General features: G+C 48.3%; 1 protein-coding gene across 3 annotated transcripts in view; it reads left to right on the top strand.

Annotated features, from left to right (window-relative positions):
- Positions 1 to 7,246: 7,246 nt before the first annotated feature.
- The window catches only part of RGS8 (regulator of G protein signaling 8), a 28,571-nt gene continuing 15,645 nt past the window's right edge, over positions 7,247 to 20,172 (top strand). Inside the window, exons 1-4 of one of the 3 annotated variants that reach the window (XM_063165208.1) lie at positions 7,247 to 7,356; positions 9,319 to 9,488; positions 11,562 to 11,663; positions 12,555 to 12,619. In XM_063165208.1, the coding sequence (XP_063021278.1) occupies positions 9,451 to 9,488; positions 11,562 to 11,663; positions 12,555 to 12,619 (205 nt within the window). In that variant the 5' untranslated portion in view covers positions 7,247 to 7,356; positions 9,319 to 9,450. Of the gene's footprint in view, positions 7,357 to 9,318; positions 9,846 to 11,561; positions 11,664 to 12,554; positions 12,620 to 20,172 lie in introns of all 3 variants that reach the window. The other 2 variants (XM_063165209.1, XM_063165211.1) reach the window with 2 other exon arrangements.

The raw sequence follows: 20,172 nt of genomic DNA, 5'->3' as shown, positions 1-20,172 counted from the left end.
ATAACGGGGCTGGGCACGGTGGAAGGGGCACGGTGCTGCTGCCCTGGAGGGGATAACGGGGCTGGGACAGGTCCCACACCCGCCCCCATGCTCCAAGACCCCGCGGCTCCTCAGGGCCCCAACCAGCACCAAAAGCCAAAGCCAGGTAGCTGCACACAGGTAAGAGGCAGGAGTGTGATGAAAGGCCTTCCCTTGTCTGCATCCCTACGGGAGGAGGGATTTTTGACTTGTTCCTTGCCCGGTTTCCTGCGGGGAAGGTGACTCTGCCAAGCGGGAGGGGAAGGGTGATGCTGGGATGTCGCCCCGTCAGTGGCACCGCGGTGCTGCTCCCCCCGTGTTAATCGTCCCGTGGCATCTTGTGAATGGTCCAAGGGACGCGGGCACGGCTGGGAATTAATTAGCAGGCGGGGAAAGCTCAGCTTTGCTTAGGCTGAGCCCAGCCCTGCCTGGGGAGGAACGGGACCGGCGCTGGGTGATCTCTGTTGCAATGGGATTAACGCTGGGCCTTTGATGCTGGCAGAAAACACCAGCCTGAGCCTGTGCTTGTGCCTGCACCTCGGAGATCTTCAGCACCCCGGCATCTCCCCCCGCCCTGCTTCGCTGCTGTTGTGGTTTTAAAATGGTGGATTGTGTCTGCTTTGAGTATTTGGGTCTCTGTGACATTGTGACTGAGCGCTGGGGCTGAGCTGGTTAAAAACGAGACCAACTGGAGCGAAAAGATTCCGTGTTGGAGAGGAGAGAGCTGTGCTGAGCCGAGGCTGGAGATAAATCTGCAGACAGCAGAGGCATGTGCACCCTTTGGGGAACAACCAGCAGGACTGGGGGGTTTATTTTGCTCCTGTAAATTTGCTGCTGTAACACCCCCACAGCAGTGAGGGTCAGCTCCTTGCTCTCCCAAGGGTGGGGGAAACAAACTGGGTTATTTGGCAAATCCAAGGGGCCCGTGGTGCTGGCATCCTCTCCGGCTGCTGTGCCCCATCCCAGCGGAATGCTGTGGAATTCCTCCCGCTGGGGAGCCCACAGGTTGCATAATGAGCGGGCTGAGCTTCCTCTGCCCTGCTGGGCTGCCCTTCTCTCATCCCTGCAGCCCCCAGAGCAGCGCTGTGACAATCCTGCCCTGTCCCCCTGCCACTCTGTGCCCCTGCCACGCGGCTCTGGGGACATTGCCCATCTGGGCTTTGGCATCTCCCTGCAGCCTGGCAGGGCACGGGCACTGCTGGCAGCCACTCTGCCGAGGACAAGCTGCTGCTGGATGCATCAGACATTTTTATGAAAGAAAAATCTGCTGGAGGAAGAGGACGAGCTCATCTCGCTCGCCTCATTTATATTTCAGCTCAGGCTACAGCAGCAGCCTCCAGAGATGGATGAAAGAAATCCCAGCTCACCCTGGTGGCTAGCTGTGTTTGTATTTCATCCTGGGCGAGGTGTTTAAAACTAAACACGTGCTCAGGTGTTTTGCTGTGGTGGGAATGACCTCCCCTTGGCTCAGCTGTGTATCCCTGGAGCAGGGAATGGCCCCAGGAAATCCTTGCTCTGGGACCTGGATGCCCTGCAGGCCCCAGTCTGTGGAATACCAGCAGATAAGAGCAGAGCAGAAGCAGACCTTGTCCATCATAAATGGCTTTGGGGCTGCAACCCCGAGCTCTGGGGCTGATTTTTAACACTCAATAAACAGCTCGTTCGCAATAGTCAGCTCACAGAACGCAGGCTGCTTGCGAGCACCTCGGATGATCCCCCAGCAGAAAATTAACCTTGTCTGTCAGCATGGCTGGCTCCCTGCCCCGTGCTGAGCATCAGCTCTCCATCAAACCCTGCGAGGCACGGGGCAGTCCATGGCAGGGCATCGCTGTGGAGCTCTGTCTGTCTGTCTGTCTGTCTGGCGGGGTGGGTCTGTCCCAGCTCCCCAGCCGTGCACAGCCGCTGCCGTATTGACAGCAGAGCAGCGATGCTCGGAGCTGGGAGGGCTCCAGGGCTGCACAGAGCATCTCTGTGTCAGCCCCAATCCCTTCTGCCTCCCTGCTCCTCACTCTCAGCATCCTCCGGAGCGCTGCTTTCCGCGGAGCTGCCTCTGGCCACGGCAGCGTTTCCTCGGAGAACAATTATGAAATTGTAATAAAAGTGCTTTAAAGGGGAAATTCTTCCCTTTGGTTCCTGCCTGCCCTTCTCAGCCTGGAGCTCCCTGCCCTGCTTTGCTGTTGGTTTTGTGTCCTGCCTGCCTGGAGGGGCTGGGAGGGAGCAGGGGAAGCATCTGCTGTGCTGCGGCAGCCACCGAGCCCAGGAGCCACAAGCAGGGCCAGGAGACACTTTTGTCATTGACACAGGGGACAATTCAAATAGCTGAGCCACAGACACATCTGCGGATCTCTCTTTATGTAACTCGTTTTTATTTCTATTTTTGAAGGTGTGCTTTCATTTTCTAGGGGAGTTTGGCTCGGTGGGTGTCTCCCATCTCCTGCCCTGTCTCACAGAGCACGTGTGAGATGCTCGCTCTCCTCACCTGTCCATGAAACTCTGGCTCTCCTTCTTTCGCCTTTTGGGATTTCCTCCTGCCAGGCCTGACAGGGAGAATGATTTGAGATTTAAGAGGAGCAGATAAATCAACTCCTTAAAAACATTCTGAGCTTCATCTGTGGGTGAAGCATTCCGAGCTTCATCTGTGGACATTTCCTGCTGCCCACATATTACCTGAGATTTTTTATATTATTTAGAAGGGGGTTCTGTTTGGAATTAAGACAAGGGCGTGGTTTGTTTTGTGATCTACACACCAATCATAATTCCTTCCTTGCTAGGCAGTCACCTTGTGCTGGACCAAGTGTGCTTTCAGACAAGGCAGCCTGGCACAGTGAGCAGAGCTGGATGCAAGTTCCAAGTAATTTTTCCTTCCAGGTTTAATTGCAAACAGTGGTGGAGAAGAGCATTATCTGGACAGTGATTAATTAATTACTAATCTGAATTCCCTTGGGCTTGCGCCCTTATCAGTGCCACTCTGGATAAATTTGGAATGACTATGAAGGAGAGCAAATGACATTTTATCTTTTCAGTAATGCAGCAAGAGCCCAAATCCCTCCTGGGTTCCAGCTGCAGGTTTGTGGCTGAGCCTAAGGCAGGTTTTGCAGCTCACCTGAATTCCCAGAGCCAGGATTGCTGTGGGAGGCAGCCAGCCCCTGTGATTGGCATTGTGCAGCCTCAGAGCCGACACAGAATCTCAGAAGGGTTTGGATTGCAAGGAACCTTAAAGCTCATCGAGTTCCAGGCTCCTGCCATGGGCAGGGGCACCTTGCTGTGGGTGCTGAGCATCCTCTGGAAGGATCTCATGGAAACACACCAGGGAGCGACTTCACCTGCAGGGATGGAGCTGCCCAGCACCCCAGCAAAGGGAAATGTGCTTTTCTTGGCAGGAGGGAAAATCCTCTTGGACCAAGAGGTTGTGAAACTTGAGCAAGGCCCTTGGAGCACGGCCATGGAACCCATATTTTAGTATAATATTATACTAATATTATACTAAGCTATATTAAAGAATACAGAAAGGATTTTTACAGAATATGAGAACAGCCAGGAGAGATGCTGCCAGAGAAGAAAAATCACAAAGTAAAAGCAGCTGAAGCTGGTGGAGCTGTTTGGTCTGGATGAGATTTTTTGGATAAAACCCATTTGAGCCGTGATCAATGCTCAAAACACCTGGAATAGGCAGGGACGCAGTGAAAGTAAAAAAGATCCTGGAGAGGGAGATTAACATGTAGGGAAGAGGCTGGGAAATGCACGTGGTCACTGCTGGTGTTTGCTGCTGCCAGGTTAGGAGGAAATTGCTTTGGAGTAATTTTTGGAGAGATTTAAATTTCTGGATGGGATTCAAGCCTAATATCAAAATGAGTTATTTTATTAAAAGCATTTAAATAGAAACTAAAGAGTGGTTGGAAGCAGGGGGGCTGTTTTAGAAGGAATTTGCTATAAACCTGCTACACAGAAGCTTTCTAAAATATTACCCTGTAAAAACCCGTAATTCTCTTTATCTGCAATTTAATTACATTTCCTGTAGTGCCTGTGTCAGAACAGTTCACTTACTCTTGTTCTCTATTAACTCACACCTGCCCCAGGAAACCAGAAGGAAAAATTGTTGGCATTCTGAGTCATTTGTGTGTTTTTCAGGATCTCATTGAGCTCACAAAAAGGGTCTAAGGAGGTGCTGGAGAAGTAGGAATTGGGGTTCTCATCGTGGTGATGGCTGTGAGATGGCAATATCTAAATATATATTTAAAGAAATGTATAAAAGATATATTTATATATAAAACAGATATTTAGATAAAGACATAAAAGATGTATTTATATATTCATATTTATAGTTATAGTCATATACACGTAAAATACATAAAATGGATAAATATGCACAATATATATTTTATGTTGCATAAATTAGAAAAGATATTGTATAAAAATATAAGTATATAAGTATAGAAATATAGACATATATTAGAATTAGATATAAAATTATATATAAATATTTATATATATAAATATATTAATTATTATATATTATATATTATATATTATATATATCTTTTATATCTTTTATATCTATAAATACACATAAATATTAAATATAAATATATTAAATAGGTATATATAAAATATATAATTTATAAAAAGATAGAAATATATAGAATATCAATATATGTAAAATATATACAAATATATTAAAATATATAAAAGCAGAGGGAGAAATGGGAGCACTCTCATGATCCAGGAATTTCTCCCACTCAGTGTTGGTGGACCAGAGTTTGATCTGTTTGTGAGTGCAACAAAAAAAATCTCAGAAAATCTGAATCCTGGAGCAGAATCACCCTGAGCTGTGTGGGTTGAACACTTGAGTGACCTCCTCCAGCCCACCATGTGTCTGTGAGTGAGAGCTCAGGGATGTCCTGGCACTGTTATGAAAACCTTGTCACTCGTGACCCCTGCAGTGCCCAGAGGGCACCTGGGGGCATGGAAATGCTGTATTAAACCAAAAATGACAGGTTAGAAGTTAAATTTGGCCTGGGTTTTGGGGCAAGGGCTGCAGCTGACTGTTATTTAACTCGGCCAAAGCAGCCTGTGGCAACAGAGGCAGAGGATGGACCTCAACCTTTGACTGTGCTCAGAGGAGATTTTGCTGGCCAGGGCATTTTTGCAGTGCTTGTCTTCTGATAAGTGGAGATGTGAATAATCCCAGCCAGGACGAGCTGGGCTCTGCCAGGGGAGGATGAGCACAAGGCAAACATCTCCACACAGCCCCAGGCAGGGCAGGGCAGGAGGGACCCAGGCTGATGGGGAGCCGGGGTCTCTGCTGCCCTGCTGCTAATCCCTGTGTTTTTCCAGGAGGTTTTGCAGGACTCTGCCTCTCCCCAGGGATGGGGGATGCTGATAATGTGCTATCTCAAGGCATGTTTCCTGCTCACAGCACCAGGGTGCCAGGGCCAGCAGTGCTTGAGCAGACAGGAAGGTGACTACAAGTATCCAGGGAAAAGGCAGTATTGTATTTGCAGGGATTTTTGTGGTAGGAAGAATTTTATTTTATGTTTTCAGAAGGTTAATTTATTATTTTATTACATAATATTGAAATATAATATTGAAACATAATATTGAAATATAATATTGAAATATAATATTGAAATATTATATTGAAATATTATATTGAAATATTATATTGAAATATTATATTGAAATATTATATTGAAATATTATATTATATTATATTATATTATATTATATTATATTATATTATATTATATTATATTATATTATATTATATTATATTATATTATATTATATTATATTATATTATATTATATTATATTATAGAGTCCAGAAAGGTATTTACAGAATGCTAAAAAGATAATAATGAAAATTCATGACTCTTTCTACAGTCTCAATATAGCTTGGCACTGATTGGTTAATGAGTGAAAATACAGCAGAAACTAATGAAACAATCACTTGTTGGATAAATAAATTTTAAACACATTTTACATGAGCAAAACAGAGGAGAAGCAAATGAGATAATTGTTGTTTTCATTTTTCTCCGAGGCTTCTCAGCTTTCCAGGACAAAAATCCTGGGTGAAGGAATTTTTCAGAAAATGTGAATGTGACAGGTAATGACTTGTTAAACTGCAGGGGACTTTTTTATTATGGTAATCCTCATTCTTTCTGTGTTTTTTGCTTGTTTTAGTCAATCTAAAAAAAATCAATGGAGATCCCACTGGCTGAGCTCTCAGTGAGGATGTGCCCCTACCAGTGCTGTGTGACACGGGGCTGTGCTGAGCCCACACCGGGGGGATGTTGGTGCCAGGGGTGAGGTTGTTCAGGGTTTGTTACAGCCCCTGTGCTGCCCTGGACATCCCAAACCTGTTCTGTGGTGGGTGCAGGAGGAAAAGGGGGATTGCAGCCCATCCTCTGGGCTCAGGGCACCGAGGATGCCCAGCCCAGGTGGGTGCAGGCTCCTGCCACAGCACTGGCTGCGTTTTCCCTTCTGTCCTGCTGTGCCCAGCAATAAACCCTCCTTTGCTTTGTGCCCAAACCTCCTCCCTTGGCCCTGCTGACGCCTTCAGTGGAGCTCTCCCATCCCTCCCGTCTGTGGCAGCTCCTGGAAATGAACGATCTGGGGGCCCCAAAGCCCGAGGGAGGCACTGGGATGGACTGGGATGTGCTGGGGTGAGCTGGGATGAACAGGGGTGTACTGGGATGTGCTGGGATGTGCTGGGATGAGCTGGGATGTGCTGGGATGCGCTGGGATGAACAGGGGTGTGCTGGGATGCGCTGGGCTGAGCTGGGATGCTCTGGAATGAGCTTGGACCCACGAGGATCCGCGGGGAAGCTCTGGGATGTGCTGGGATGCGCTGGGAAGCACTGAGATGTGCTGGGATGGGCTAGGACGAGCTGGAATGTGCTGGGATTCGCGGGGCTGCTCTGAGATGTGCCGGGATGAACTGGGGTGAGCTGGGATGTGCTGGGATGGGCTAGGATGAGTTGGGATGCGCTGGGATGAACTGGGGTGTACTGGGAAGTGCTGGGATGAGGTGGGAAGCGCTGGGATGCGCGGGGATGCGCTGGGATGCGCTGGGAAGCGCTGGAATCCTGAGCAGAGCCGGCTGCGCAGCCGGGCTGGGGCTGATGCGAGAGCGGCCGTGGCTGCGCTGCTGCCGCTGCCAGGGGAGGGGAGGGGAGGGGAGGGAGGGGAGGGGAGGGGAAGGGGAGGGGAGGGTGCCGAGGTGTGCCCGTCACCCCGGGCAGGGGGCTGGCCCTGAGGAAGCTCTGCTGTCTCCCCAGAGCCGCTCTGAGCACGCTGTCGGCACGGAGCCACCGGCAGGCAGGACGGCTCAAAGGCAGTGAGTATCTTGATCTCGGTGTCTGTCTGTCTGTCTGCCTGCCTGTCTGCAGTGCCTCCGTGCTCGGTTTTCCCCCCTGGCTTTCTGTGCATGTGAATGGATGGTCTTAATCTCCCGAAGCCCCCGAGAGATCTCACGGTTTGCTGTTCTGTTTATTTGCTTGGTTGGTTTTTTAACCTTTGTGCTGCTGGTTTGGTTTTTTTTTTGTATTGGGATGGCTTCTTTATTTGTGCCCAGGTGGTTTGATAACCTGAACGTCCTAATCACAGCCCTCCCTTGCTGTCTGTCAAGGAGAAACCCCCAAAACTCATCCATGATGAGGCTGGTGGCTCTCCTTGACTGGATTCCTTCCATAGGAAGGAATGGATGGATGGAGGCAGGATGAAGGATGGAGCAGGGAGGAGGCAAAACCCCTCACCGAGACCTTCATTGCAATTTGCCAGACGCCACAGATTACATTTTAAAGCCAAAACTGACTGGATTTATTTGCAAACAGAGGGAGCATCCACGGGGATGCCAGCTGAGCATTGCCTCCATGGGGAATGCTGGTCCCTGCACCTCTCAAGTCAGACAGACTTTGGGGTCCCAGGGAAGTTGGGTGCTTGCTGTGGGGGTGAGTGGGGGGCAGTGGGGGCCAGCAGGAGGCTCTTTCATAACAGAACCCCAAAATTCATGCTGCAAGGGAGAGAGAGGGCAGATGGCTCCGCTGGAGCAGCAGTGGGAAAGGGAAGCAGGAGCTGCTGGACTCTAGGAAGTCATGTGCTGTGGCCCTACATGGGGGTGAGGCTGTTAATGAGGAAATTTAGAGGGGCTTAAGGAATTACAAGGATTGATTTCAGTCAGAGAAGCAGCCGGCCAGGGCGAGGATTAAGGGAATGCACTCACTGGCAGTGCAGCACAATCCCAGCTCCATTAATTTAGTGGGGAAGAGGCTTTGTGCCTTTTTAATGTAATCAGGGTTTAAGAGGGATGGTGCAGTGGGCAGCCCAAGCTCCAGGGTGTCCCCCAGCAGAGCAGGGTCCTGGCTCCTTGCACCCCCTCTCAGAGGGCACCTGGAGCCTGGCAAACCAGGAACATTTGCCTCTGCTCTTTTAGAATCCTGTTCTCTGTCCCCTGGTTCTCCTGCCTGCTGCATCTCACCTTCACTCTCTGCTGATGGGAGAGTTGTCAGTCAGTGATCCCCAGTGTGCCACGGCTCACGAGGAACCCAGCACCACCTTCCTTCCTTCCTTCCTTCCTTCCTTCCTTCCTTCCTTCCTTCCTTCCTTCCTTCCTTCCTTCCTTCCTTCCTTCCTTCCTTCCTTCCTTCCTTCCTTCCTTCCTTCCTTCCTTCCTTCCTTCCTTCCTTCCTTCCTTCCTTCCTTCCTTCCTTCCTTCCTTCCTTCCTTCCTTCCTTCCTTCCTTCCTTCCTTCCTTCCTTCCTTCCTTCCTTCCTTCCTTCCTTCCTTCCTTCCTTCCTTCCTTCCTTCCTTCCTTCCTTCCTTCCTTCCTTCCTTCCTTCCTTCCTTCCTTCCTTCCTTCCTTCCTTCCTTCCTTCCTTCCTTCCTTCCTTCCTTCCTTCCTTCCTTCCTTCCTTCCTTCCTTCCTTCCTTCCTTCCTTCCTTCCTTCCTTCCTTCCTTCCTTCCTTCCTTCCTTCCTTCCTTCCTTCCTTCCTTCCTTCCTTCCTTCCTTCCTTCCTTCCTTCCTTCCTTCCTTCCTTCCTTCCTTCCTTCCTTCCTTCCTTCCTTCCTTCCTTCCTTCCTTCCTTCCTTCCTTCCTTCCTTCCTTCCTTCCTTCCTTCCTTCCTTCCTTCCTTCCTTCCTCTTTCCCTCCCCTTTTGCAGCCTCTGCGCCTCCCTGGTGTCTCCCACCACCCCAACGAGGCCCTGCTTGCTCTGAGTGGTTTCTGTGTGAGTGCCTGAGCCCTGGTGGCACAGGAGCAGCCCCTGCAGATGTGAAGTCCTGCTGTTGTTCTGTTTGCAGTGCCAGCTCTCCCGTGATGCCTGGCCACTGGCTCCAGCCGTGACCTGCAGGGACAGGCACAAGATGTAGTTTGTGACCCATCCTAGCAAGGCCAGCCTGGAGCTCTGCCCCTTGAGGAGAGACCTTCAGAGGATGAGTGGGATAATCCAGCCAACTCCTGCTGCTCCCTGGTGAGCTGGGACACCAAACTCACACTGCTTCACACCTGAAGCTGGACTTGGCCTGGTCTTAGAAGGAAATGCTGTCTCTGCTCTGTGGCCACCCCTCAGCTCTCCACGTCTTCCATTGAACAGTTGACTTTCCACTCTAGGAGGGAAGGATCAAATGGGTTGAGGACAACTGGCCCTTCTTGGCTTTGGCAAAGAGGATTCTTTGGTGCTTTTTAAAGTGCCAGGACATGAAACAGTAAATCCCTTCTTTCTGCCCTCCTGCCTCCTGCAAGCAGCCCTGACTGAGGTCCAAGCCAGCCAGTTAAAGGGTTAACCATAGCTGGATGCCTGCATGGCTGCCTTACTGATCCCACGGAGGTAACTGGAACAACCACAGTGCATCCCCACCCTGCCACCCTGTCCCTGTCCACCTCGTCCAGCAAGCCCCTCTGCCCACTGCAGTGTCCCTGCTGCCCTTCCCTTGTCTCTCCACCTCCTGCACACCCAATTTCTCTCCCATTTTCTCTCCCCTGTGTCCTGGCTTGGAAGTCCTGGCTGAGAGAAGTGTTTTCCACGAGGAACCAGCTCCCTGCTCTGATTCCCTGCTGCAGTCCCTTGATCTCAGGCATCCCAGGGGAACGGGAGCAGCGCTGCTGTGCTGACGCCTGTCACACCTCTTGCTGGGAAATTCGTGAGCAAACAGAGCAGGGCACAGAAAGGTGGGGGTAGGAGGCATCTGGAGAAGGATCCTGCAGTGGATTTGGTGTCCAGCTGGGAATGTGGCACTCCCTGTGCTCTCCTCTGGAGTTTGTGCAATGCCCACGGCCGTGGGGCCGGAGTTGGAGGCTGTGCAACAATTCCTGTGGCTGAGGAGTTCCTGGGTTTTGTGCTTGTTAAACGCTGTGAGCTGCCTGTGCTGCACCAGGGAGACACTCGGTGCATTTAATTAACATTTAATTTGCTTGAAGATTACATTAAAATGTGCAATAATAGAAGCTCTCCGAAGGGCGGGAGGAGAAGGGGGAAACAGGCGCGCCACAGATTGGCTCAGGCACTGGTGCTGAAGTGTTCTGCAAGAATTACAGATGGAAGGGGAAAAATGCTCTACTTGTGCAGCCACAGAGAGTGTTGGGCATCTGTTTGGGAGCAGAGCTTTCAGCAGCTCCAAAGGAGGTCCAGCAGCTAGGAAGGGGAGATGGGGTCACTGAATGTTCCTCCCATGGTCCCGAGGAGAGAATGGCCCAGTTTGATATCCAGGGAATCTCCAAGAGGAGACACCCTCGGGCTGGAGAGGCAGATCACAGAGCCCATGCAACCCCAAGAAGCAGCCCCCACATGTTTTTGGGGAGAGGGTGGTGCCAGTCCCGTGCAATGCATGTGTTCCCTCTCCCTGTCCCTCTGTCCTGCCCATCCCGGGTTATGTAACGAAGGATGCTGCGGCTGCTGTCCTGGGAAGGGGCTGGGCAAGGACACCAGGGGCTGGCACAGGGCTGAAGGCTCTGGGGCTGGGCTGAAATGTAGAGGAAAAAAGCTATAAAGCCATTTTCTGCCTGGGTAAGCGTGTCAGGAAACAGCAGTTTGATCCTGCTTATGTAATCCTGAGTCTAAAGAACCGCTCGGGATCGATCCTGGCTGGGAGCTCAGGGGGCTGCAGCACAGGCTCACCTTGCAGGTGCCTTCCTACCCCTCTCCTTCCTCCAGCCCCCTCCACCTCAGGGATCTGTGCTGGTTTTGGTGCTGCTGGAACGTGGTGACCGATTTCTTGTACTGCTGCCCATTGCCCTCCTCCCACACCCAACCAGAGCAGGGCTTTCCAAGAAACCATCCCAAAATGCAGCCCTTCAAAGCCTTTCTGCCAGCCTGGTGTGAGGGAGCCTTCAGCTGCTCTGGTGCTGTGTTCACCCATAACATCAGCCTGGAGATGTCTCAGGCTCCCTCTCACACACGAGGGAACCAAGGACACAGATCTGGCACAGAGGTTTTTCTGTTTTTGGGTTTGTTCTTTTTCTTTTGCCAAGCTGGCTAGACTTATAATCATCCTTGTTCTTTGGTTTTCCCCTTGCTAACACCCCTGCTTCCCCACCTCGACCACAGGAGCAGAGGGATGAGGACTCGCCTGGGCTGCCTGTCTCACAAATCAGACTCATATAATGATTTCACAGCTATTCTTCCGGACAAGCCCAACCGGGCTTTGAAGTGAGTATAGCTGCAGCATCCCACCCAACCCCACTCCTGCCCTTCCCCTCCCTACCCACCACCTCCCCCCCTGCAGTATTGTCTTCCTTTTGTTGTGTTTTGTACGAGTTGTGAGTGCTTCCAGCAGGAAAACAAACTGATCCAGCAGGAACAGCTCGGGAAATTCCTGGATCTTTGGTTCTGTGAGAGAGGACGTGCTCCCAGTCCCCACCGCTGGGTGTGGGACACGTCTGCACCTCTTTTGGGATGTAATTTACACCTCTGCCATCACAAATCAAAGCCTGAGCAGTTGGCTTGGTGTAAGAGGTGACCCGAAATTTCAGGTCATCTTCAGCTCAGCCTTGTATTTGACACTGCAAAAATTCAGGTGATGGTTTGCAAAATGCTGGAGGGAGATGCTTCAACCCCTCCAGAGTCCTGATTTGAGAAGTGTGGGATGGGACTCATCTGACCACAAGTCCCTGCTTCCACCTGAGATAAGATCTGTCCTTCCCCTGAAAGGCAAGCAAGAGAAATAAACACTTCTGCAGGGCTGAGTTCCATTTCACCTGACTTTTGGCTTTTACAATGTAAATGTCTGCATCTGAGCTCGTTTCCTGGGCCTCTGCTCAGAGTCAATGAGGAAAAATTGGTGCCTTTTTGGGCATGATTCATCTGGCCTATTTTACCTGCCTGCCTGGGGATGCGAGCTGAGCAGAGTCCCCGCAGGTCCCTTGGGATCTCCTCTCTGATTCTAAAGCAAGCCCAGGGTCACTTGGCTCAGTTCTACACCCTAGATCTCCAAAATCAGGTGAGAGGAATCCCAGCCTTCCTCGGTGTCCTCAGCAAACAGCTCCAGAGGGGATGAGCAGCTGTGGTTTGTCTGTAACTTGCTCCTTCCTTTCCTTACAGAAGACTGTCAACAGAAGAAGCTACAAGATGGGCAGACTCTTTTGATGTCCTTTTGTCCCATAAATGTGAGTAGAGATCAAATTCTATCTTTTTTTTCCCTCCATTTCCCTTAACCCCTGTCCAGGGGCACGGTCCCTCCGAGCCACCATCCTTTAGGTAGGAAAAAAGAGAATTTTGTGTGTTCCCTTCACATCTTTGCTCCTGACAACAAGGAAAATTGCACTTGCTAAAGCCATCAGCCCAAGGTGCTGCTTTTTCCAGCTCAGCACCCTTGACCAGCTTGCCCTGGCACAGAGGAATCCCCCTTGGTCCCCCTGAGCTGCGGTTACCACAGCAAACCCAAAAATTTCACATCCAGAGCCCTCATGCCAACCTATAATCAGCAACCCCTGCTCTGTTCAGTCCTGTGAGGTCTGTTCTGCAAATATTGCTCTGCTTCAGCAGCATTTTCACACTGAGAAATTATAAACAAAGCAAAGTTCCCAGTATGGGTTCATTCATGGGCTTCTATTGAAGCAAAAAACCCAAATGAGTTGAGGTTGGGGAAAAGCCACCGTGGGTGCTGAACTCTTTCATGGCACTAAGGAGCTGTCTGGCTTGCTTAGAGACTCAGGTTTTCCTTACATTGTAAAATGTAAGTGTAAATTATGTTATTAAGCTAATTTGAAGGTAATTTTGCCAGGTTTCTACTGAGATGACAACAGTTTTGGCAGGGAATTAAGTGACAACTTTAAACAGGCAGGCTGACCAAGGCAGGAAAAAAGCAGGATGTAATTTTAGCAGCAGTATCTAGTTGAGATCATTGCTCTTGCAGCCAATAGGGGAAAAAAATATATGGTGTAGCTGGGTATGGCTAAAAAGGAACGTTTCTTTTGTGGAAATTCAGAACAAGAAGGGGAAAATACACCAAGGAGATTACAGGGTACCTGGGGGATGGAGAAAGGGGAGGGCAGGATTGTCAGACCCCTGTTATCATCCTGAACTCAAACCCATTTCTTCTTCACTGGTGTAAAAGTAGAAATTTTCTTTATTAGACTGCAGAAGAAGGGCTTGGATTGCAAACCCCAGTGAATTTACCCACCTGTGTCCTGATGTTACACAGATTCTTCCCTCTTCAGCTGACTACTGCAAAAAAATGCAAAATCAAACCTCAGTTCAATGATTTTGTCCAGCAGCCTCCATGAGGCTGTCTGGTTTTATTAATAAATTAGCCTTAGAGAGTGATAAATGAATTATCAAGACCTTTCCCATCTCTTGGCATGGAAAGTAATTCTGATAACTCTCTGGCACTAATGAAAAATATTCAGTTTCTAATGAAAAATATTCAGTTCCTAATGGCAACAGAAGGTGATCTTTAAAATTTAAATTAATCTATTTTTATCAGCAGTCACGGTGACATTGCCTGGTGATTGGTAGGTGACAAAAAATTTGTTGTTTAATAAACTACTTTCTAAAGGAATATTTTATAACTGCTCTGCACCTGAAGTTTCTGGAATTGCCAGCCTGGCAGTCGAGGGTTATAATGATGCAAATACAAAAAGTTCTGTTGAAACAGAAGTGTTATTTTAGTTACACTGGTTTAAAGGAGAGAACAGCACATACTCATGGAATTAATTATATTGTACAAGTTGCATTTTTGCTGTTAGGATGTGCTGATTTTACACAGGTAAGGGAGCCTTGTGCCTTAACTGGCCAAAATCTGGGATTAAATAAAGCTGTGCCTGGCCTGCTGGCATCTGTCTGTGAGGGAAGCTGCCAGCAAAAATTCTGCTTTGAGTGCCAAGAGGAGGACAGAACTGCTCCAGTCTAATTTTCCCAGCATTAGCCAGGGAAAATTGGAATTGATGCTCGGGGGTATGGGCTCAGCACCAGCTGGGCTCGGGGAGAATTCCCCCTGGGGCTCACAGCATCAGCAGGTAGAGCACTTGTGCTTGACACATCTGTCAAAAGTGTCTTCACTAGATGGACAGCTCATTTATTTTGGGAAGGGGATTGTGATTTCAGGGGGTTGTGTGGTGCTTGCTGCTGCAGTCAGATGGATTCAGTGCCTTCCAGGCAAGCTGTTCTCCAGGGAAAATAAACCCCAAAGTGCTGGAGCAGGGCTCAGGAGCTGATGGGGCAGCTGAAAACGGGGTAGATCTTGTGGGAAATATTGCCAGGGGTGGGACTGAAATAGGGCTCTCCTTGAGCCAGGTCTCATGAGCTCTTGGAGATCTGTTTCACACCCAAGATAGCTCAGCTACCTTAGAAAGCATAAAATCAGCAGGATGGCTTCTGTGGTAGTGTTGGAAACGAAAAGGTTTCATAAAAGGCAAAATAATAAACTCTTTATAGAGAAAAAATTATTAGGTGCCAGAGGTTCTTGCTCCTGGTAGAACACCCCACAAAAGCAATTAGTTTCTTTGTTCTCTTCTTTTTCTAGTAAATTGTTCAGGTGGGACTTTTGGCTCCTGTCCAATTGGCTATCCTTAATATTGAGGTGAAGTTCCCTAGGCTATGAGATGCTTTTTCACCTAATTGAGGAGAGAAACTTCTGAGTTTATTTCCTTTCTAAAGGGCCTTATTTCCTTTCTCCATCAACAAGAGGCACATTCCTATATTGGACTAGTGGCAAAATTACTCCAAGGAGCAAAAACGTGGATCAGAGCTCCCCAGGAGGGCTCCAAAGTGCCCAGCTGAGCAGGTTCCCTCGTACACAGAGCAGGTTCAGAGACCTGCAGTTCTCTGGGAGATGGGAAAAACACTTCCTATTCCCTTCCTATTTCCATGAGTCTCCAAAAGCTTTCTTGTTGGATTATACTGATTTAGAGATGGGGTGACTTAGAGGCATTTTAAAAACTTTTATTCCATTTTCAGTCTCATGTGAAGGGTGAGACAATGCAGGTGTTATAATTCATGCCATCACAATCATTAACTACAATATACTATAAGCATTTCTTGTCCTATCAACTTTTGCCACGCCATGCTGTAATTCCCTAAAGCCAATAATCTAAAATTACCCCTTGTGGGTCTACTACAATGCATCTTTCATAGTTCTATTTCTCCAAAGTATCCAGTCTTATTTACAAAACCATCCTTTGAAACTTGTTCCTAGTTCCATTTCTCTCTCAACAATATCTGTCTTATTCTATGGCATTTCTAAATCAGCATTTCTTATCTCAAGGTTTGCATTCAGATGCACACTATGTGAGCTTTCTGTCAGACTTTGGGAATTCTTTACAAATCCATTTCCCACAGTTTCTAACAGAAGTGACCTGAGCAGTGTCATGCATTACACAGATTCCATGGAGAGTCTGTGGGGATTTGAGCCACCTGGTCTAGTGGGAGGTGCCCCTGCCCATGGCAGAGGGGCTGGAATGAGATGATTTTTAAGGTCCTTCTCAGCCCAAACCATTGCGTGATTCCATCATCACCTTTGCCAGACGTCCCTTGAAGTGTGACAGCCCTGGGGAACCCCCTTGATCTCCCCTCACCCTCCTGAAGAATGAATGACTGACTGCAGGTAATGTTTGATCCTGTTGTGAGAAGAGGATTGAAATCCCTTGGGATCTGAAGCAGTAGTTTTCTCCCATGGCAGAGGGGTTGAAACGAGATGATTTTTAAGGTCCATTCCAGCCCAAACCATTCTGTGATTCAATGAGCACCTTTGCCAGACAGGCAATGATGTGCAGGTAATGTTTGATCCTGTTGTGAGAAGAGGACTGAAATCCCTTGGGATTTGAAGCAGTTGTTTTCTCCTGGGTGATTCCAGGCTGGGTGATGCCCTTGTCTCTGCACAGACTGGTCTGATTTGGATTTCTTCCCCGAGCCATTCAAAGGATAATTTGAGCTGACAAGTTGAGTTAACAAGAGATTGTGAGTAGGAAATGCAGGAGGGCTCTCCCCACCTCCCTTTTGTGCTGGCCCTGGGACTGAATTCCCTCATGCCTCCTGGAGTGAGCAGTGCTGAGCAGCAGGATGCAGCAGCTCCACATCCATAGGTCAGTGCAGTAAAATCCTAATTGTTAATGGGCAGAGCAAATAAACTCAGAAACCCTGGGGTCAAGCAGACAATCCCTATTCTACATCTATTTTACACTGTCTGAGCTCACTGACATGTTCCCTGGGGTCAGGGTTTCAGAGCAAGCAACAAGAGAGGGGAACCTGATGCTGTTCTTGCCAGGGAAAATAAACCCCAGAGTAAGAGACAGAGGCAGAGTAAGAGGCAAACCATGTGCAGCATTTCCCTGGGTGCCCAGGGAGGAAAAGCAGTGGTTTTAACACGCTGGATTTTGGCAACTTTCCCCATTTTGTGCCAGGGAAGTGAGCTCAGCGTGGTCCCCATGTGTGAGTGCATGCCTGTGAGTAAGTGAGGAGTAATCCCCTCCCTGTGCCCATGCCCAGGAGGCTGGCCAGATGAGGATTTATCCTGACAGCCTGCTGGAGGGAAATACAAGCCACAGCATGTGTCATTCTGCATCCCCCACAGGGCTGGACACACAGATTTTTGTTCCTCCAGCATCCAGCAGGACAGTTTGTCCTCAACCCTTGGTAAACTTCTCACTCCACACCAAAAACATTCATCCTGAATTGTCACTTTTATCTCATGGGTGATTTTTCTCCATATTTTTTTGAAATCTGGAGGAAAAGGTGATTTTTCTCTGGATTTTTTTTTTTTTTTTGTGATCTCCGTGCTCTTCCTCCCAAACTTTATTGTTGTTCTCCTCCTCCTGTTGTCTACACATTCCTTCACTTCCTACACAGCACAGGAATATCCCAACCTACTCCCAGCTCCTTCTGAGCCAGAAGAGCATTAGCATTGTGCTGCTGACAGGCAGCTGAGATGAAGGGAAGCTCTGCTCAGCAGCAGTGGGAGCACATTTGTGTGCTGTGCAGAGCAATTGTGACCTTGTCCCTCCAGCCCTGCACCCAACACCTTCCAGGGAGCCAATCCATCCGTCCACCAGCCACTGGGACCCTACCTTTACTCCCTGCTTGCTCAAGGAGTGAAACACATGCATTAAATAAATTACTGGTGATTGCTTTCTTGCTCTGACAGTGGCAGGTGCTTGGTTATTAAACTGCCTGAATGATTTAGGCCACTAATCTGGGCTTTTCCTCATGCTGATGAAGCTTAGCTAAGCCCTGTCTTGTGTTTTCTGCTCCCCACCCCAGTCCCTTCTTCCTGAAAGGATCCACTTTCCATCTCCTGAATGGGATTTCAGGTTCCCTGTCCTCACATGGTCATTGACCTGCCCGGCACTGCCCATTCATAAACCAGAAATTCCTGTCACTGCCTAACTCTGCAGTATGGGGGTTGTTGAAGGAGTTTTGAGTTAGATCTCTGAGGTTTTTAGATGATGCCATTTATTTTTCTTATCTTCTACACAGACAGGAAGGGTGAGTTCAGCTCACATCTTCACAGCATGGTTCAGAAGGTCACACGGCCCCTAGTTACAAGCCCTTTTAAAGATTTATTAACCAATAAATCACTGCCAATAAGGATATTTATGGTTTTGATCCAATCCTTCAATATTTTATCTTATGGACTCATGCTACAGTGTAAGCTTTCAAAGCCAGCCATGTTATGACACACAAACCTACAGCACTGCATCCTAAACTCCTTGTTTACCTTTGTTTTTTCTATATCTTAAACTCTAAAGCTCTAAACTTTCCTCTTCCTAATTTAAATGTGTCTCTGCTTTAAAATCCATATTCTCACTTCTGGCACCTAAGTTTAGAAGCCTTTCCCAAGGTCTCAGATCAAATCCTGTGTTTAATTCTAAGCTTTGGCTTACAGGCTCTGAGAATTCCCTGCATTTCAGATTCCAGCAGTGCAGGATCCTGAGCAATGTCTGAGCACTTGCACAATCCCCTCTGCATGTTCCTCAGTCAGTCTGAAAGGAGAGCAGGGCATTTTGAAGCTTAGATTTATACTGCAAAAGTAAAATATCAAATGTCTGCTGTATTCTCCCTCAGACTCTCAACATCCAGTAAAGAGCTCTGCTTCTTTGCCTTCAATTTGTCTGCTCCACCAGCATCAATTTCCTCTTTTGGCTTCAAGCAAAGGACTCTTGAGGCAAATTCCTGAATAATTGTCCAATAGTTGTCCTGAAGGGCTGTGCAGCCACAGCAGCACATCCTGTCCTCCTGAGTGGCCATGCCTTTGGGGCTCACGTTGGGGATTATTTTGTGCTGCTGCCTCTGCAGAATTCTGATCCTGCTTTTAATTTCTGTGCTTTCTAAAGCATCCCCCTGGAACTGGAAATTGGGATTTTTCAGGAGGTGAAATCTCTCTCCTGCTCATAGTACAATGCACTCCAGTGGTCATTGTCCTGGCAAAAAGATGTCCAGTTAATGAAAAAGTTAAAAGTTGTCCAGTTAATTTCTCTGCTTTATCTGTAAAGCATCTCCCTGGAATTGCACACTGGGATATTTCAGGAGGTGAAATCTCTCTCCTGCTGGTATCACACTGCACTCCAGTGGTGATTGCTCTGGAAAAAAAGATGTCCAGTTGTCCAGTTAATAGAAATGTTAAAATTTCTGTGCTTTCTCTGTAAAGTATCCCTCTGGAACTTCACACTGGGATATTTCAGGAGGTGAAATCTCTCTCCTGCTTGTATCACACTGCACTTCAGTGGTGGTTGTCCTGGGAAAAAATGATGTCCAGTATATTAAAAAGTTAAAAGTTGTCCAGTTAATTTCTGTGCTTTCTAAAGCATCCCTCTGGAATTGCACATTGAGATTTTTCAGGAGGTGGAATCTCTCTCCTACTTGTGTCACACTGAACTCCAGTGGTGTTTGTTCTGGAAAAAAGATGTCCAGTTGTCCAGTTAATTGAAAAGTTAAAAGTTGCCCAGTTAATTTCTCTGCTTTCTCTGGAATCGCACACTGGGATTTTTCAGGAGGTGAAATCTCTCCTGTTCATATCACACTGCACTCCAGTGGTGATTTCTCTAGGAAAAAAAAAAAAAGTCCAATTGTCCAGTTAATTGAAAAGTTAAAATTTCTGTGCTTTCTCTGTAAAGCATCCCCCCGGAATTGCACATTGGGATTCTTCAAGAGGTGAAATCTCTCTCCTGCTTGTGTCACATTGCACTCCAGTAGTGGCTGTCCTGGAAAGAAAAGATGTCCGGTTAGGTGGGATGAGCTTTGAAATGCTGATCATCCGTGAGTGCTCATTCCTTGAAAGCCTTGAAGGAGAGGAGCAGGTTGAAGTCAACATCCAGGTCAAATCCCAGCTTAGGTGGTGGCAGCTCTCACGCCCAATTGTCCTCCTGCCCTTCCAGTCACACTTGTCATTGCTCCATGACAAACTTCAGGCAGTGATTGCCCAAACCTGGCTGTCAGGCGCAGCTGGGAAGGCTGGCAGGCAGTTAAGGGTTAAAGATGAAAACCATGGCAAACCAGGCAGTCAGGGCTGAGCTCTCCTGCACCCAAAGTGTCCCAGCAAGGCCCTCGAAGGTTCAGCCTCACCATCTGCAGCTCCTCCAAGGCTCTGGGGACTGCATGACAGGAGTGGATAAAAAAAGCAGAGAACAGCCAGACACTATTATTTATCCATTCACTGTCTAAACTTATTTCAGCATCAAAAGGAGCTGATTGACAAGAGAGCAGGAGGCAGAGCTCATGGAAACCT

This window comes from Melospiza melodia, chromosome 11 (genome assembly GCF_035770615.1).
Source record: "Melospiza melodia melodia isolate bMelMel2 chromosome 11, bMelMel2.pri, whole genome shotgun sequence".
Lineage (NCBI taxonomy): Eukaryota > Metazoa > Chordata > Aves > Passeriformes > Passerellidae > Melospiza > Melospiza melodia.
This window is presented reverse-complemented; position numbering and strand designations above follow the sequence as displayed.